Source organism: Xenopus tropicalis, chromosome 2, assembly GCF_000004195.4.
Source record: "Xenopus tropicalis strain Nigerian chromosome 2, UCB_Xtro_10.0, whole genome shotgun sequence".
NCBI lineage: Eukaryota > Metazoa > Chordata > Amphibia > Anura > Pipidae > Xenopus > Xenopus tropicalis.
The window spans coordinates 45,161,335-45,178,879 of record NC_030678.2 but is presented as its reverse complement, the minus strand read 5'-3'; the positions used below and the strand labels follow the sequence as shown (position 1 = coordinate 45,178,879).

Genomic DNA, 17,545 nt, shown 5'->3' with positions numbered 1-17,545 from the left:
AACCAAAGTCAAATGTAAAAAGACTTGGGGAGCAACACAAGCATCATAAAAGTTCATGGAGGGGCCAAATAAGGGCTGTGATTGGCTATTAGGCAGCCTCTATGCACCCTATCAGCTTACAGGAGGCTTTATTTGGTATTTGGTAGTTTTTATTCAGCCAAAACTTGCCACCAAGTCAGGAATTTAAAAATAACTACCTGGTTTGGGGGCACTGAGAGCAATATCCAAGGGGTTGGTGAGCAATATGTTGCCCCCGAGCCACTGGTTGGGGATCACTGGGTTATATTTTAAAGGGGGTGGCCAGTGCATCAGTGCATTAATGCAGTCCTCTCTTGATGGGCCTCCCTACGTGCAACCAGCGCCAGATTTGCTATCTGGGCACCCTGAGGCTGGCCCCCTTTTGTGCCCCCTCCCTTGCGAGTGCATGCACCGCACAGCACCCCCTGCCCCGCCCCCCCTTGAGAGCACATGTGCAACGTGGACATTTAGGGGCTGATTTACTAACCCACGAATTTGACCCGAATTGGAAAAGTTCCGACTTGAAAACGAACATTTTGCGACTTTTTCGTATGTTTTGCGATTTTTTCGGCGTCTTTACGAATTTTTCGTTACCAATACGATTTTTGCGTAAAAACGCGAGTTTTTCGTAGCCTTTACGAAAGTTGCGTAAAATCTTGCGATTTTTCCGTAGCGTTAAAACTTACGCGAAAAGTTGCGCCTTTTTCGTAGCGTTAAAACTTAAAAGGTGCGAAGTTTCGCGTAAGTTTTAACGCTACGAAAAAAGCGCAACTTTTTGCGCAAGTTTTAACGCTACGAAAAATCGCAAGATTTTACGCAACTTTCGTAATGGCTACGAAAAACTCGCGTTTTTACGCAAATATCGTATTGGTAACGAAAAATTCGTAAAGACGCCGAAAAAATCGCAAAAAATACGAAAAAATCGCAAAATACCGATCTTTACGAAAAAACGCAATCGGACTCATTTCGACCCGTTCGTGGGTTAGTAAATCAGCCCCTTAGTCTCCCATACGGAGCAGTGGGGAGTGGTCCCCATTGCTCCGTATGAGAGCAAAATTCTACATTTTCGGTGTGGCGGGCCACCCCAAAATTTGTGCTCGGGCCTTTGAGTGTTAGTGGCCAAATCAGTTAAAGATCTGCTTACTTGTACAGTATATAACCTCAGCATATAAGTAGATCTAGCAGCTCATGACTAGCTTAAAGGACAAGAAAAGATAAATTCACTAAAGGATGCAAATATTTTACCTTTCAAGCAAGTGTATTCAACTGCTACATTTTTTCAGGGGCTGGTGCTCTTTTTATGAAAAAAGTACGAGTCTGAATAAAAATTAACCCAATGCCATGTAGTCCAACCTTTCCAAGTCATCCCTAGCACAGAATTCAATCAAGTTTTCCCCTGAAAGGAGCACTGTACTGGACTCCATAGTTCTTCCTTGTTCTTTTACACCAAAGAAAATGCAAGGGTTTAATATCTATTTAAGCATTTCTTGGTCACATCCTTGAGGAGCTCAAGTATAGTTTATAAAGTTGAGCTGGATATAGCCATGGAGGCTGCTATTTAAGTTACAGTAGGATTAACAAAATGCTTAGGATCCCACCCATTCATTTCATCAGCAGTCAATGAACGCTTACGTGCATTCTTGAGAGACTACCTGACTCACAACTGTACCTGCGATGGCTTCACTTCTTGTGCTGAAAGTGGTTCTAGACAGTTTGGAACTAGATACTATTTGGGGAATGTAATAAAAGGAAAATATATGCACACAAATAATAATAAAAATTCACATTTAGCAATGTAATATTGTTCATTAGACTGTTATTGCATTGCAAATTTTAATTGCACATTGCAGACTTTTTAAGGCATGCATGAAGGTGGCATAATCTTTTGGAGCAAACAATGGAGCGCACTGTAGCAAACAATAAAATTTGCAAACTTTCTTTGCTAAACAGCTTCATAAAATTTGTGCAAAGGCAAATTTGTTTGCACAGAAGCAGAAATTTTTGCATTGCGAATATTTTTTCTGTAACCTATTTTTATTACATTTCCTCCTTAATTGTTCCAATATTAGAAGGCGTGTCCTAATACTGTTCAATACTTAATATTAAATGATTTATGATATTACAGTTTTAATAACTGTTTTTATACCATTGCAGGAGTTTTATACTGTGCTGTCAATACCAGTCTGGCAAATAATAGTGAGTACTTCATGTATTTTGTTCATGTTTTATTTTAATGTACATAATTTGCACTCAACCTAATGCAAAAAAAGAATGTGATATCTTGAAATACCCAAAAATTGTGAAACTTCTCCCTATATCCTATTTTTGTGGCTTGTACCAAGCCATAAATGTGTTTTTTGTAGACCAATTTGTAGACCAAAAAATGGTTTTAGTATTATTGATGTTTTGGGTTGAATGTCTTGATGATACCATTCCAGCCTTACAAACCAGTAACTGCCTACAATATGTATTAGATTCCGCCAAATGCTAGAAGCAGCCTACTCGTTAGACAGTGCTACACAGGGTGTTTAATTGGGTATAACAGAAAGTGAGCCACAATGACTCTCAAGGTTTTTTTTTAATCATAGTGGAGATCCTTATAAAAAAACAAGGTAACATTCAAAGAGTCATATGAAACTAACAATATAAAAATATCTCTATACAATTTGTAGCTTCGGTTGATGGGCAGTACTGCAATGCCTCATCCCTCTGCAACGGTTCAGGTTAGTTTCCTTCCTACCACCATCTGGAAATTGTTATTTTTCCTCCTCTTATAACACAAGTCACTGTTCTCTGAACATTGTAACCTTTAGGCTTTATGATTCATGGAGGCTCTGATAGATTTACATACAATTTGATAGAATAGAATCTAATAGCAAATGCAGAAATTTCTACTTTCTCATCTTTTTTTTCCTTTATCTTTCCTCCATCTTTTTGGTATCCTTCCTCTGTATTTTTACTATGTTACAAGTGTGCTATACTGACATGGATGCTTTTTACCTTCCAGCTATCTACTCTGTGGTTTTTAATACCACCAGTGATGATGTAAGTGTTGATCCTTTGTCATTCTATCCATCATAGCAGTTTATTATAAAAATTCCATTTATAGTCATTTTTAACTGAGACATTGTACCCATATACTCAAATATTTGATATATTTCTTAGTACTTTACATTTTATTATAAAAGATAAAGGGACACTTACAAAGACCTGGACAGAAGTGTACCACTGAGTAACCTACCCTCTTTAAATTAAGCATTTTCTCCTGCACTTTTTTGGATTTTTTTGTTTAGGATTTACATTTCTTGCTTTAAATATGATACAAATAAGTTTAAACATTATATATTTATAGGATTGTGACACAATAAAAGCTACATTACAGTCATCAATGTAAGTATTTTATTGATAATGTTTGCATGATTATAAGTCAATGATGAATTAAAGCAGAAATATTTAATGAAATAATGCAGAAACAGTTCTTACCTCTACTGGAATAGAGTTTTAAATTTAAAACACATTTTGCAGTTTAATAATGATCATCAGGCATTGTATTACATTGTGAATTTAACTGTTGCTCACCCAGGGTGGCTGGGCTGGGTGAGCTATTAGAATTTCTGTAGTCTCCTAACAAACTTTTCCCCCATTTTGACATGAGCTTATTACTCTGGGCTCATGTATAAAAGGTGCATAATCACTACCTGAACGTCCAGAAATATATTTATACATAAGCATTTTTTACACAGTCAGACCTGATTCAACAAACTGAAAGGAAGCCATGCTACCTTCTCCCTTGCCCCTTAGGCTCACAGTGTAATGCAAATCCACCCTTACCTTGTTCCATTGTGAAGTGATTGATTCTGGGACAAGAAGGGGCAGATTTATCAAAATGTGAGTTTAGAGATTAATACATAAACTCAGCCACGTTCTATTCATTCCTATAAGTTTTAACTTACACCCATTGATAAATATGCTTCTAGAAATCCCATAGGAATGAATAGAATGTTGGTTAGTTTTTATGTATTAAGCTCTAAACTCACATTTTGATAAATCTGCCCCTTTATGTATTAAGCTTTAAACTTACATTTTGATAAATCTGCCCCAAAGTGCCTCTGCTTTTGATAAGGTGTGGAGCACAGATTCTCTGGACATCAAGTTCCAAAATCTATTTACAGTACTTCACAATGGAATAAAGTGAAGAAAGGGGTTCCATTGCTCTGTGAACCTAAGGGGGTGAGGAAAATGATATTACGAATACAATGGCTTCCAGTGGAATACATTTATATTTATTTTCTGGAGGATCAGCTAGTGCTTACTGAATGAGCTTATGTCAAAAAGCAAAGTATATTTTCCCTTTAGGATAGGATTTGATTTTTTAATAAATTTCCCTCATAGTCACAATTTGTAGCACTAGTCTAAGAACCCCTGATGGTGTTTTGCAGTGCATTGGCTTTATTGTTTGTAGCCTTATTTTGTGTCCTAGCAGTAATATATTATATATATTTTATATTTACAAACAGCTGCTACAAGTAACTTGTTGCCAGACAATGGTTAAGGACCTACGTAGTCCTATTTAAGTGCAAAACCCAACTATAAAATAACTTGCAGGATTTTCCTTTCAGTATCATCAGCCTGTATATGTGCTATTTTTATTCAGTTTCCCACAAAGCAGCACTGTGCCACCAACTCCAACAGCACAGTCATCAACACAGTCATCAACATTCCAGGTAAATGTTTGTTGTGCACTGGTGATACTTTTCCCCTCACTCTCTTTATTCTTCATCTCTTCCTCTTTATGTTCTGTCTCTCTCTCTCTTATAATGTAGCTTTCACTCTCAGTCTTTTTTTTTCACCATATTCATACAAGGAGTTGTGTTTAATTTTGAATTTTCTCTTTTGAAGACCTCGGCTACTGAAAGCACATCGCAAAGGTAGGCTAACAATTAAACTGCACGCACACCTTCTCATAGTTTTTATGCTGAATTACAGATAAGCTGATATTCACATTTTAGAAAATAATATGTTAATATGTCAATAGGCTACTAGGATACCCCCATGATATCATATACCCCCTTGTTATTAACCCACAAAAATTGTATTTTTATTTTCAGTTTCCTGGGAAACAGCACTGTGCCTCCACCACAATCTTCTACGTATCAAGTAAATGTATGTTGTGTTCAGATATTCCATCTCCTTCTCTCTTTCTCTCCTTATATACAGCATCTCTCTAGCTCTTCATCTACTGCATTTCCCTCACTCTTCCTATAATGTATCCTTACCTCTTTTTTCCACTGTATTCATACTATGAGTTGTTTCAAATTTTGACTTTTCTTTTGCGGAAGGTATCAACTCCTGGTTTTGCCACCAACAGGTAGGCTAATAATTAAACACATATGCCCAATCTTGGCAATTTTATTGAAACACAGATAAGTTAAAGTCCATGGTACAAGATATGGGTACCACTGCCCCCAAAATACCTAGTCTATATAATTGTAACCTAGACCCCTCAATATCATCAGCCTACAGAAATTCTCATTTTTTTCAGTTCCCTAGCAAACACCACTGTGCTTCCATCTACATGTCAGGTAAGTGTTTTCTGTGTACTTCTCTTTCCCCTCCATCTCATGCTTCAGTTAGTGCATCTGTCATCTGTCCTGTATTTCTCCCTCCCTCTATCTCCATAAAATGTATCTTTACATATCTTAGTTTCTTTCTCGCCATATTCATTTGATGAGTTTAATTTTGACTTTTCTTTTGTTGAAGCCACCATCTACTGGAATTACCCCCAAAAGGTAACAATTAAACAACATATACCCCATTATTCACTTTTCGGCTAACAAACATCTATAATTTAGGGGTCCCCAAACTTTCTTACTCATGAGCCACAGTCAAATGTAAAAAGACTTGGAGATCAACACAAGTTATCATAAAGCACGCATCATAAAAGTTCATGGAGGTGCCAAATAAGGGCTAAGATTGGCTATTAGGCAGCCTCTATGCACACTATCAGCTTCCAGGAGGCTTTATTTGGTAGTAAATCTATATAAATGTTATTATTCTACCAAAATTTGCCTCTAAACCAAGAATTCAAAAATAAGCACCTCCTTTGGGGGCACTGAGAGCAACATCCAATGGGCTGATGAGCTACGTGTTGTCCCCGAGCCACTGGTTGGGGATCACTGCAATAGATACTAGATATGCGTAACTCTGACCCAATTTGTTAATGTGCTTCTACAATAGATTAATTTGTATTATATTTACCCAACCTCTACATCAGCTTGAGGAACTGCTGGGTATAAGAGGGCTGGTTTGGAAAAACAAGGCACAGCATCATCTGTTTTTATTGTACTTTGTATACCTTATTTACTAAACTTGTTTTTCTAGGCACTTAGGCAATATGTGATACAAAGGTCCTTTAAAAGAGAACCTACCTTTGGCGTAACTAGATTTTATCGGGCCACACAGCATATTCAATTTAGGGCCCCAACACATTACTTAGCTCACAAATTCTCCCCCAAGATATATTGAAATTGATCATTGGGCCCTGTGCATTCCTGCCCCCCCCCCCCTGCAACTGCAGGGTCTTCTTTCTTTGTAGTTACATCAATGGAATCTACTGCCCTAAAGGGCTTGATTCAAAGCATGGAAACGTTTCTGGAAACTGGTTTTGAGTAAATACAACCAGAGGACTACTAGAGTAACAGAAGACTAGAGTATACTATTTGGGGCAAAGACACATGGAGCTACTCAGTACCAGCTACTTGTCACAGCTACTAAACACCTGAAAACACCCTGCCATAGAAAATACTGGGGCTTGCCTCTCCTAAAATACAGATATATACAGTTATCGGTAAATGATCAGCATTGTCTTTTTTTGTAGCTGTGTAAAATACATAATGAAGACCAACTGAAAAGTTGCTTAGAACTGGTCATTCTATTACATATTAAAAGTTAACTTAAATGTGAACCACCCCTTTAAGATGCTACATAACCAGGGGTTTATTTGTTGTAATATATATTCTAATACTGATGACAAATCAATAAATTCCACAGTTAAGTTATATTTTTGTCTATTGTTCTTTTCTGAAGGTCAAAAGAATGCAATATTGTTTTGATAGCACCAGATGAAAACACATTATGTTCCATACTAGGCACCCTAAATAATGCAACTGAGATCATACAAGTTGTTGGTAAGTAAATAGCACCCACATATCTGAGACTAGTTAGCCAATATTGTGTAGATGAAACACTTTTTTTATTAAATAAATGAACGAACGAACGAACGGATGAACGAACGAACGAACTGCAGCACTAATGGTCCTAGTTCTAGTCCTGTCCTAGTCACTGCAATTGTTGCTGTAAGAATGATCTCACTAAGGCCCATAAAATGGGTTTGATGTTTATTACAAGTTTCCATTTTATGTCGCTGGAATGAAGTTAAATGAAAATAAACAGACATGGGTATCAGAATACATGTGCTATATTACCCATTATGCAGTTTCTTTCACCAAATCCAAATAAAGACATGGACAAGAAGACAGAACTCAAGTCTTTTGCTATTCTCACTGAGATAAGCTTGTTCTGTCCCCAAGTTTTCATCCCTAATCTGTCAGTAGATAGTCAGTAGGATTTTGTGCATTCATTTTGTTGATGGGCTTCTTGTACGGAATGTGTTGTGCCCTATAATAGTGTTTGGTTGAAACACTGTGAAATACAGTACAATAAACAATGGCTTTGCTCACATACTGGCATTGCTTTTTAGGCCCATAGTCTGTAAAACAGGTGACCTTGCTTTTCTTATAAACATCCACTGTCTGGTTGTAGCAAGGCTGGATCCTGTACAGAATTTCTTATTTGCACAACAAAAGCAGACTGGTTATAATACTGTACCTGGAATTCTGGAATAAATAAAGCAAACATTTTTATTTTTTTTTAGCTGCAGACGTCTGCTGCTGTGAGCCAAATGTGTGTCCTGTAAATATCTCTGAATATGAGACAAGATGGTGAGTTTTAGAAGGGAATTAAAACTTTAAAAAATGAATTAAAAATTTTAAAATGAAGCTTAATGTTTATGTAGCTGGAATTGTTTGGCCAAATACTGTTATGCATAAAACATGAGAAAAGGTAAGTATTACAAGATTACTTGATACAGGATTAAAGCTGGCCATACACTCTAAGGCTTATGCCACATGTGGTTGACCTCAGCCTGTGGAAAAACATAGGACAAGAACCAGACCCTATGCTAGCATCAGCCTTCTTCTTTGCCGGTCCCAGATGGGAAGGCATTTGGAAGAAATGAGTTGTCTGTGGTAGAGGAGATTTATCCCTAGGGCCAAACGATTGGATTACAACAACAAGAATATGAGTCATCAGAGCGAGGACAGCATCAATGAACCAATGGGAAAATGAAACCTGGTTGATGTTTAGACAGATATCAGTCAGGTAGGCTGCCAAAACAGTCTGAAGGCCACAAATCTGCAGTTTAAATCTGCATGTGTATGGCCACCTTAAAGAGATACTGACACCAAAAATGAAATCTTTTTTAAGTCTGTCACAACATTGTCTTTGTATGCTATTAATAATTTTGCCATAAAAGTATTTGCCCAATGCTTTTACATTCCCTATCTGATCCCCCATGTTCCTCTATGAGGGGGCTGCCATATTTGTGCCTCAAATATGTGTGTAAACTGTCTTCATATGTAGGCCTTCCCTCTGGTTAGATACTAATCTAATCTGGAACTCTGCCTCCTGGTAACTGTACCTTTCCTATCACCCTTATATAATGCCTTTATAAGCTGTTGATAGCTATCTTAATATTTGAGATGGAGCAGGCAAACATTTGTCCTCTGTAGATAACTAGCAATTTCCCTGATTCAGCGCTTTACACAATAGCTTAAGTGAATATATTTGGCCCATAAGTAGGTTTGACACAGTTTAATGGAAAAAAATACTAGCCTTCCTATATTTTTATTTTCTTTCCCTATTAATAAAATTGACTTTAAGCAGACTTTTTTGCCAGCTAGGTCAGTAAAAAGGTACATAAGAATTAATGATATACTTTGGATTATAAATAAATATATAGTATTCGGCTATGCCCACTGACATGCCATTCAATCCTATTAAAGTCTTTAAAAATATTTTTTAGTATGCTTTGATTTTATGGGAGGTGATGATTACTTTCATGGAGAGGGGGTGGTTATTTGCCCATTTGATTTTATGATTAATTTATTTATTTCATTATTTTGCAGTAACAGTAGCAAACATGTGAACTGTAAAGCACCAGGGCCAGGACCAGGACCAGGGCCAGGGCCAGGACCAGGGCCAGGGCCAGGGCCAGGACCAGGGCCAGGAACAGGGCCATCGACAAGCACAGGGGCAACAATATCTAAAACTACGACCATTTCAACCAGCTCAAGCACCCCAGGTAAATTCTTTAATGGTATTTATTGCACACATTTAAGTTATAAATGGTCATTTGCTTATAAAAATCCCAATACATTTAATGGTTTTATCACTCTTTCTGTCAAGGTGTTTTCTAATGTTCCATTTTAGCTTTGCTTCCTCCATCCTTATGGTTCTTGCCCTGCTTCTGTTATACATATAATTTTTATTATTTGTTAGAGCAGATAAGAAAATCCTTTGTTTTTTCTTGGTCTATGGCACTCTAGGATACTTAAAGTTCTCTGTAAAACAGCTTATTTCTGTGGTGCAATATACAATTGCAGACAATGAAAATAAGGGCTGTATTCGCTGAGCACAGTTAAAGGAGACATACACCCTCTCATTCAACTTAGTATAAACCTGTTCAGATTGCTGTTTTTAGTACATTTGCAATTTACATAAATTGTTTCCATTAGTATCCATGATACTAGTAGTCAAACACTGCTAATAACATAATTGTGTAGCATAAACGTCCCACAACTGCAGATGCTTTGGTTACTGGGACCACAATTAGACTGGGGCACAATGGGCCCACCAAGTTAATGGCTACCAAGGGTCCGCTAACCATATTCTTAACAACTTACTTGAACAGCAACATACGTTGAATACTACTTTTTCTGCAATTTCCATTGTTGGTGTCCCTTTCGATCACTTTTCTTAAAGAAGGTGTTCATATTTAAGTTAGCTTTTAGTACAGGGGCGTGCAAAAATTTTGGCTCAGGGGCCACATTGACTTACAGATGGGCCGGGACAGTGTTACGCCCAGGGCTGCCATCACAAATCACAGGGCCTCTCAGCTCTCCCCAACATCCCACCCAGCATCTTCCAGCTCCACTCCCCAGCATTCTGCAGCTCCCCATCCCAGAATCCTCCCCAACATCCTACAGCTCCCCCCAGCATCCTTCAGCTCCAATCCACAGCATCCTGCAGCTACCCCCCAGCATCCTCCAACTCCTTCCCAGCATCCTCCAGCTCCTCTTCAACATCCTCCCACCAGCTCCCCTCAGCAAGAGAGGAGAGAACTGAGCAGACTCCTGCCCCAAACCTGAAGGAGCCTTAAAAGAGAGGAAGTCAGATACCAAAGGACATGTTCAGAAAAAAGAAGAAAATATATCTTGTGTTTATTTTGATAGAGGACTCAGTGCAGCATTTCTGTGAGTGCTTATGGCTGTATTTAAATAGATCTTTCTGATAAAGCCTACTTTGTTTTTACCTTTCCTTCTCTTTTAAATTCCTAAAATATCATCCTGTGATAAGTATAATATGTGAATGATGAGGCATAGCAAGTGCTTTATGGGAGCTGCCACCAGGAGGAGCTGAGCAATAGTACAAAGAAGAGAAACTATCTTGCTCAGAATCCGACAGAGAGAATACAGTCTTGCTCAGATTAAAATCTCTTTGCAACTGAGTAAGGTGTGTGTAACTTACCTCTAATATATATCTTTTACAGATCTGGGCTACATAAATGATGCCTTGGCTTCCCCCAACCTTAACGCGTCCATGGTTGACAGCATTGTATCACAAATTGAGCAGATGTTAACCGGAGAAGTGCAACCGAATACAGCAACGCAGCTGGTCGGTATCATGGACAGTTTTTTAAATCTTTCCATGAATCTGTTAGCACCAGTCTCAAAAAGGTATGTTCCCTAAAATGAACACAATATATAAGAATATATCTTTAAAAATGTGATTGGAACTTAATATTTAAAGAAAGTAAATATTAAAGCCTTCATTTACACATTATTTAATATTTTTACACATTATTAATATCTATGTCTTTTACATACAAACAGGTTAATTGGCATAGTGGATAAAATCACCCTACAGCTTACCTTTCCAGGACAGTCAATAAATATCACTTCGTCTGCTTTGGCCTTGGCTGTTGAAAAAATTAATTCCAGCATATTCAGTGGAGTAGCATTCGGAGTTAAAGTATCATCAGATCTGCAGGTAATTACAACACGTATTTCTCCCTGCAGGCAGCTAAACAATAGTTCTTTTAGCTACTTCCTTAACTAGCATGAAGCTAGTGAGTATTCAGAAAGCAAAAGGGGTGGAGCTTCATGCTAGAGAAGGAAGTAACTAAAAGAACTGCTGTTTAACTACTTGTAATATAAAAACAAAATAAATCTGCATGAATGGAGAAAGGTATGTTATTCTGCGAACTGTATTGTAATTTAAGCAGATTTTAAAATAAAGGGCTTACTTATCCTTTAATCTTGTTGCTTGTAGCCATATAGTAACTGTAAAATCAGTTTCATCCTATACTAAAATAACGCATTATTCAAAAACATTATTTTTCAGGTGTCCTTAGGTACCAATGCATCGCAACAAAATGAAAACTCTGTCGTCCTTCCTGCATCACTATTGAATGGCTTGTCATCTACAGACCAAAATATCGCCTCCAGGGTTCAGTTTAACTTCTTTGACAAGACCTCTCTGTTTGTGGTAGGATATATCAAGCATTTAGTGACCTAGTCTGTGGCAAAGATGTTTTGCATTTGTTATGTATGAATGAGAGTTTTTTAGGAATATTCTCACTAGGGCACAATCAAGTTAACGATTAGTTCTGTATCAAGAAGCTGCAAAACATTTGGGTTAAGTTGTGGGGGAGCTGAGCAAAAACCCTCCTATGCATGTGCTGAGAAGAGAGGAGGTTGGCAGAGGACCCTTGATATATGGGCAATTATGGGCATTTAGACTGCATTTTATGTAGCCCAAAAATGTGGCACCAAAGCACCCAAAACCACTTCCACTTACTTCCATGTGACTTTGTACCTACAGGTACTCGTGTAAGAGCTTGTCAGGCAATAGTTGTCTAGAGAACCTTTAGCCAAGGGTGTTTTAGCCACATGTAATTGCCTCTTGCAGTGTGGGGAATGGGAGCTGCAAAAGGAGCTTTTCATGTGTTTTAATAGTTTTTTCATTTACTAAACACAGCATCCCTATATATGTGTCTTTTACTATTTTATCATATCAGGATTCCTCTTTGCAAGGAAAAAAACAGTATTTGGTCAGCACAGTCATATCTGCAAGTGTGTCCAACCTTACATTAAACTATTTGCAAGATAACGTCACAGTCCTTCTGCAAACAACCTCCATCAAGCAGGTACGTTTCTTTTTTTTGTAGTATTTTTCAGCAAATAGCAAGATAGCAGCTCCCAGTAGATATCAGAATAGCAGTCAATAGTAAGAAATCCAAGTCCGGCTTGGGACTCCTCCAGTTACATGGGAGTAGGAGAAACAATAGGTTACCTGAAAGCAGTTCTAATGTGTAGCGCTGGCTCCTTCTGAAAGCTCAGACTCAGGCACAATGCACTGAGATGGCGCCTACACACCAATATTACAACTAAAATAAATACTTTTGTTGGTTCAAAAATAACATTTTAAATGGTAGAGTGAATAATTTGCTAGGTAAACAGTGTAATTTAGAAATAAAAAGTACTCCATAAAAATCACGACAGAATCCCTTTACGTTAACTTGTATGTTATAGTATGGCCTATTCTTATCAACTTTTCAATTGGTCTTCATGTTTTTATTTCTTATGGTTTTTTGAAAGGTTTGCATATATCTCCTGACTCTTGCCAGCTTTCAAAAGGGGGTGATTGAGCCAAAAACTATTGCTCTGTGAGGCCACAATATTATTGCTATTATTACTTTTATTACTTAACTTTCTAAAGTGAAGACCAATTGCAAATTGTGTCAGAAAATCAAGCTATATGTTATACTAAAAGTTCATTTTAAGGTGAATAATCCCTTTAAAGGGCACCTATCACCCTATATTGTTTCCCCCACCAGAGGTGCAGGCTAATAGAACCAACACTCCAGATAGGGGAAAACATAGTTTTTTTAAAAAAAAACGACCCCTGCCAGCGCTGGGCTACCCGCACCTTGAATTATTTTCTGTTACAGGTATAGGACCCATTATCCAGAATGCTTGGGACCAAGGGTATTCCGGATAAGGGGTCTTTCCGTAATTTGGATCTCCATATCTTAAGTCTACTAAAAAATCAATAAAACATTAATTAAACCCAATAGGATTGTTTTGCATCCAATAAGGAATAATTATATCTTAGTTGGGATCAATTACAAGGTACTGTTTTATTATTACAGAGAAAAAGGAAATCAGTGTTAAAACTCTGAATTATTTGATTAAAATGGAGTCTATGGGAGATGGCCTTTCTGTAATTTGGAGCTTTCTGGATAACAGGTTTCCGGATAAGGGATCCCATACCTGTATTATCCATTCATTTACAACTTATAACAACAGGAGCTTTCATTTGATAAATCACATTAACTGTTTTGTACTTTTTGTATTTCAGACCAATGTCTCCATGCTGTGTGTATTTTGGAACTTCAAATTAAACAGTAAGTTGGCCAAGCTGAGGCAAGTTTCATTGACAAGGTTTTTAAAGTAGTTTTTACAGTGGCCTTTTTACTTTTTTAATGGAAAATGAATTTTATAACTGAGAGCATTGTTGATGGTTTAATAAGATTTGAACATTGAAGGTAAACAACCCCTTTAAAGGAACAGTAACACCAAAAAATGAAAGTGTATAAAAGTAACTAAAATATAATGTGCTGCTGCCCTGCACTGGTAAAAGTTGTGTGTAAACGTTGTAAGTCTACTATAATTTATATAAATAAGCTGCTATGTAGCCATGGAGGCAGCCATTCACAGGAGAAAAGGCACAGGCACATAGCAGATAACAGATAAAACACTATTGTATTCTACAGAACTTATCTGTTATCTGCTATGTAACCTGTGCCTTTTCTCCTTTTTTCCAGCTTAAATGGCTGCCCCTGTGGCTACACAGCAGCTTATTATATAAATTATAGTAGTGTTACTGTAGCAAACACACCAGTTTTACCAGTGCAGGGCAACAGTGCATTATATTTTTATTACTTTAAAGCTCTTTCATTTTTTGGTGTTACTGTTCCTTTAAGACCTATTGGGGCCTATAGAGTAAATTAACACCTGGGCAGTAACCAATAGCAACCAGTCAGTGATTCCATTTTTCCAGCCAGCTGCAGATATAACAGTGAAAGCAGATTTTTGATTGGTTATTGCCCAGGTGCAAATTTGGTCAGCGTTTATAAATGTCTGGCATTGAGTTTCTATTATTTATACTTACACCTTTGGAGAGCTCTTATTTACCATAAATGCATTTTTTCCTCAGGTGGCAGAGGCGGATGGGATTCAAATGGCTGCAGTGTAGTAAAGACAACAGTAAACCAGACAATTTGTACCTGCAATCATCTAACAAGCTTTGCAATACTTATGGTAAGTAGGCTGATTGCTTTATTGTTTATCATGTGGGACATCAGTACAGTGCCATATGTGTGAATCTGTTTGAGATGTTAGGGCAACAATGTCTAGTCTTCAGCTGACATTATTACAGAACTACAACTCTTAGCATTGCCTGGCAGCCTTTGGTTATACGTGATGCCGGAAATTGTAAATTCAAAAAGGAATTCATTCTTGAACTACTGTATATATTAGAATTGTCCTCAGGAAAGAGCAGATATACAGTATTTGAATATATGTGTAAGTAAATAGATATTATATGTTCCCACTGTTGCTGTAACATTAATTACAGGCAATCATTTACACATGTGACAGTCTATAATTTGAATATTTAATTTAGGATTGCTTTAGTATTTGTCCTAATCTTTTATGGACAATTTTGTATTCAGCTGAATCCATAATTATCCCTAGTTCTATGGCACATTAAAACATATATAAGATGAGAAAGTGTAGATCCTGTAAAGGTTTAATAAAACAATGTTTGTACAGTTCTACTTTCTACCTTTGTGAACCCTTGTATTTATAAATGGTGTGGCCTAGCAGAATTATTAGTATTGCATATAATTATTCTATCTTTTATTATGTGTTTTAGGATGTGTCCAAGGTGAATCTGAGCCCAGAAGACACCCTTATCCTTACATTTATCACTTACATTGGCTGTGGCCTCTCTGCAATTTTCCTTTCTGTGACGCTTGTGACATACATTGCATTTGAGTATGTATCAAATTAATTATTTGCGTATTAAATACCTTCATGAACTGTTATCAGCTGTGGGTTGGGAGGAGGTATAAGGCGACAAGATGGTTGGCTGAATATTTGGCAACGGCAATGGGAGGCAAACTAAAACAATTAGAACTGCAAGTAGATACTTTTTAGAGGTATTTTTGACCTCCAAGGCAGTGTGCAAAGTGAAAGAATGGATGCAAGGTGGCAGTTGTTTTGCACTTTACACACTGCCATTCCCTGTTCTAGAATAGCCACAGGTCTCTATCTACATTCGCCAGAGCTCTAATTAAAAGGGGCGGGGGGTGGTGGCGTCATACAGAGCTGCAAGTTAAGGAGCACCAGAGGGCATTTGGTTTAGGTGACTAACCATGTATCACTTTCACCCCATTTAACCCTTTTTAAGCACCAGCATTTTTAATCTATCTGCACCAGTTGCAAGTAAACATGCAGCACAGCATAGATCAGAAGGAAAATGGGAAACAAAGAATTTGCAGTGCTGGAACAATAGTAAATTTTTGGAAGTGCCATAAAGTCATAAAATCTACACAACAAGTTATATATATATATGAATAACTTATAAAAATTTTTTTTAACTAAAGGTCTTTGTTTTTCATGATTAAATAGGAAAATACGGAGAGATTATCCTTCAAAAATTCTGATGCAGCTTTGCGCTGCCCTCATCTTATTAAATCTGACATTCCTTATTAATCCATGGATTGCCCTTTATAACAATATACCTGGACTATGTATCTCTGCCGCCGCATTCCTCCATTATTTTCTTCTGGTCTCAATCACTTGGATGGGGCTTGAAGCTTTCCACATGTACTTCTCACTAGTGAAAGTCTTTAACACCTATGTACGGAAATACATCTTAAAGTTTTGTATCGTTGGATGGGGTAGGTAAACTTTATATCTGTTTCCATCATTACATTTACTTGACTTGGTGTGCACATATGCAAAAATTGCATCTAAGGTAGTCGCTTTGTTTTCCTGAAGTCGCCTTAAGTTTGCTTGAGAGGCAACTTTGGGCAACTTCGGAAAAACTAAGTGACGCTTCTGCCATCCCACCAATGATTTACATATTTGCCGGTGGGATGGCATTGCTGGGAGATTAGTCGCTAAAGAAAATTTGTCGCAGGACAACTAATCTCCCCGTGTGCCACTGCCCTAATAAATGAATAAAGACCAATTAAAAATCTAGAATACATCATTGTACAAAATAGTATCTGAGGGCTGTTGCCCTTAAACTGTAATTTATTCTTGTTCCAGTTTTTACTATGTTGCTGTGTTGTTTTTAAACCCATTAATTATAAGTGCAGTCCAACGTTTCAGTCACTACAATGTGACCAGTGTTTAAGACCAGTGAGTGCAGAACTTTTTTAGATAATATACTGTATATATACAGTATATAGAATGCAAAAACAGCACCTCACGCCAATCACGCTACCATGTAGCTGCCCTTGTGCACGGAAATACAACATACAAAAAATAAATCTCAACCAGCACCAAGGTTCTAAATCTTTGTGTATTATCACATTTGCATGTACAACCGACATTTTGGTCCCTTTTGGGACATTTTTTATTTATTTCATATATATATATATATATATATATATATATACAGTATATATATATATATATATATATAGTATATATATATTTATATATATAACACAGTTCAAATGCCGGCACTCACGTTTAAAAAGAATATCAGAGCCTGGGTGCAGTCCAGATGATGAAGATAGTTCTCACGATGTAAAGGAATCCACACTGATAGGGCTTATAATAAACAGAGATGTAGCGAACCTCGCAAAAAAAGTTCGCGAACCCGTTCGCGAACTTCCGCCAAAAAGTGCGAACGTTCGCGAACTTTGCGAACCCCATAGACTTCAATGGGAAGGCGAACTTTAAAACCTAGAAAAGCCATTTCTGGCCAGAAAACTGATTTTAAAGTTGTTTAAAGGGTGCCACGACCTGGACAGTGACATGCTGGAGGGGGATCAAGGGCAAAAATGTCTCTGAAAAATACGTTTTTGACACAGCGTTGCGTTTTG

The 17,545-nt window shown here is 37.4% G+C and overlaps 1 protein-coding gene across 6 annotated transcripts in view; it reads left to right on the top strand.

Moving 5' to 3' along the window:
• adgrg2 (adhesion G protein-coupled receptor G2) overlaps positions 1 to 17,545 on the top strand; it is a 72,953-nt gene that overhangs the window by 42,158 nt on the left and 13,250 nt on the right. For 5 of the 6 annotated variants that reach the window (XM_031896752.1, XM_031896751.1, XM_031896754.1 and 2 more), the window contains 21 exons: positions 2,173 to 2,214; positions 2,691 to 2,741; positions 3,026 to 3,063; positions 3,371 to 3,408; positions 4,673 to 4,742; positions 4,918 to 4,946; positions 5,127 to 5,181; positions 5,358 to 5,386; positions 5,561 to 5,600; positions 5,779 to 5,807; positions 7,105 to 7,205; positions 7,952 to 8,018; positions 9,264 to 9,439; positions 10,907 to 11,093; positions 11,250 to 11,406; positions 11,761 to 11,904; positions 12,437 to 12,565; positions 13,780 to 13,825; positions 14,638 to 14,741; positions 15,358 to 15,479; positions 16,116 to 16,387. In XM_031896752.1, coding sequence (XP_031752612.1) covers positions 2,173 to 2,214; positions 2,691 to 2,741; positions 3,026 to 3,063; positions 3,371 to 3,408; positions 4,673 to 4,742; positions 4,918 to 4,946; positions 5,127 to 5,181; positions 5,358 to 5,386; positions 5,561 to 5,600; positions 5,779 to 5,807; positions 7,105 to 7,205; positions 7,952 to 8,018; positions 9,264 to 9,439; positions 10,907 to 11,093; positions 11,250 to 11,406; positions 11,761 to 11,904; positions 12,437 to 12,565; positions 13,780 to 13,825; positions 14,638 to 14,741; positions 15,358 to 15,479; positions 16,116 to 16,387 — 1,926 coding nt within the window. The remainder of the gene's footprint in view (positions 1 to 2,172; positions 2,215 to 2,690; positions 2,742 to 3,025; positions 3,064 to 3,370; positions 3,409 to 4,672; positions 4,743 to 4,917; positions 4,947 to 5,126; positions 5,182 to 5,357; positions 5,387 to 5,560; positions 5,601 to 5,778; positions 5,808 to 7,104; positions 7,206 to 7,951; positions 8,019 to 9,263; positions 9,440 to 10,906; positions 11,094 to 11,249; positions 11,407 to 11,760; positions 11,905 to 12,436; positions 12,566 to 13,779; positions 13,826 to 14,637; positions 14,742 to 15,357; positions 15,480 to 16,115; positions 16,388 to 17,545) is intronic. The other variant, XM_031896753.1, reaches the window with a different exon arrangement.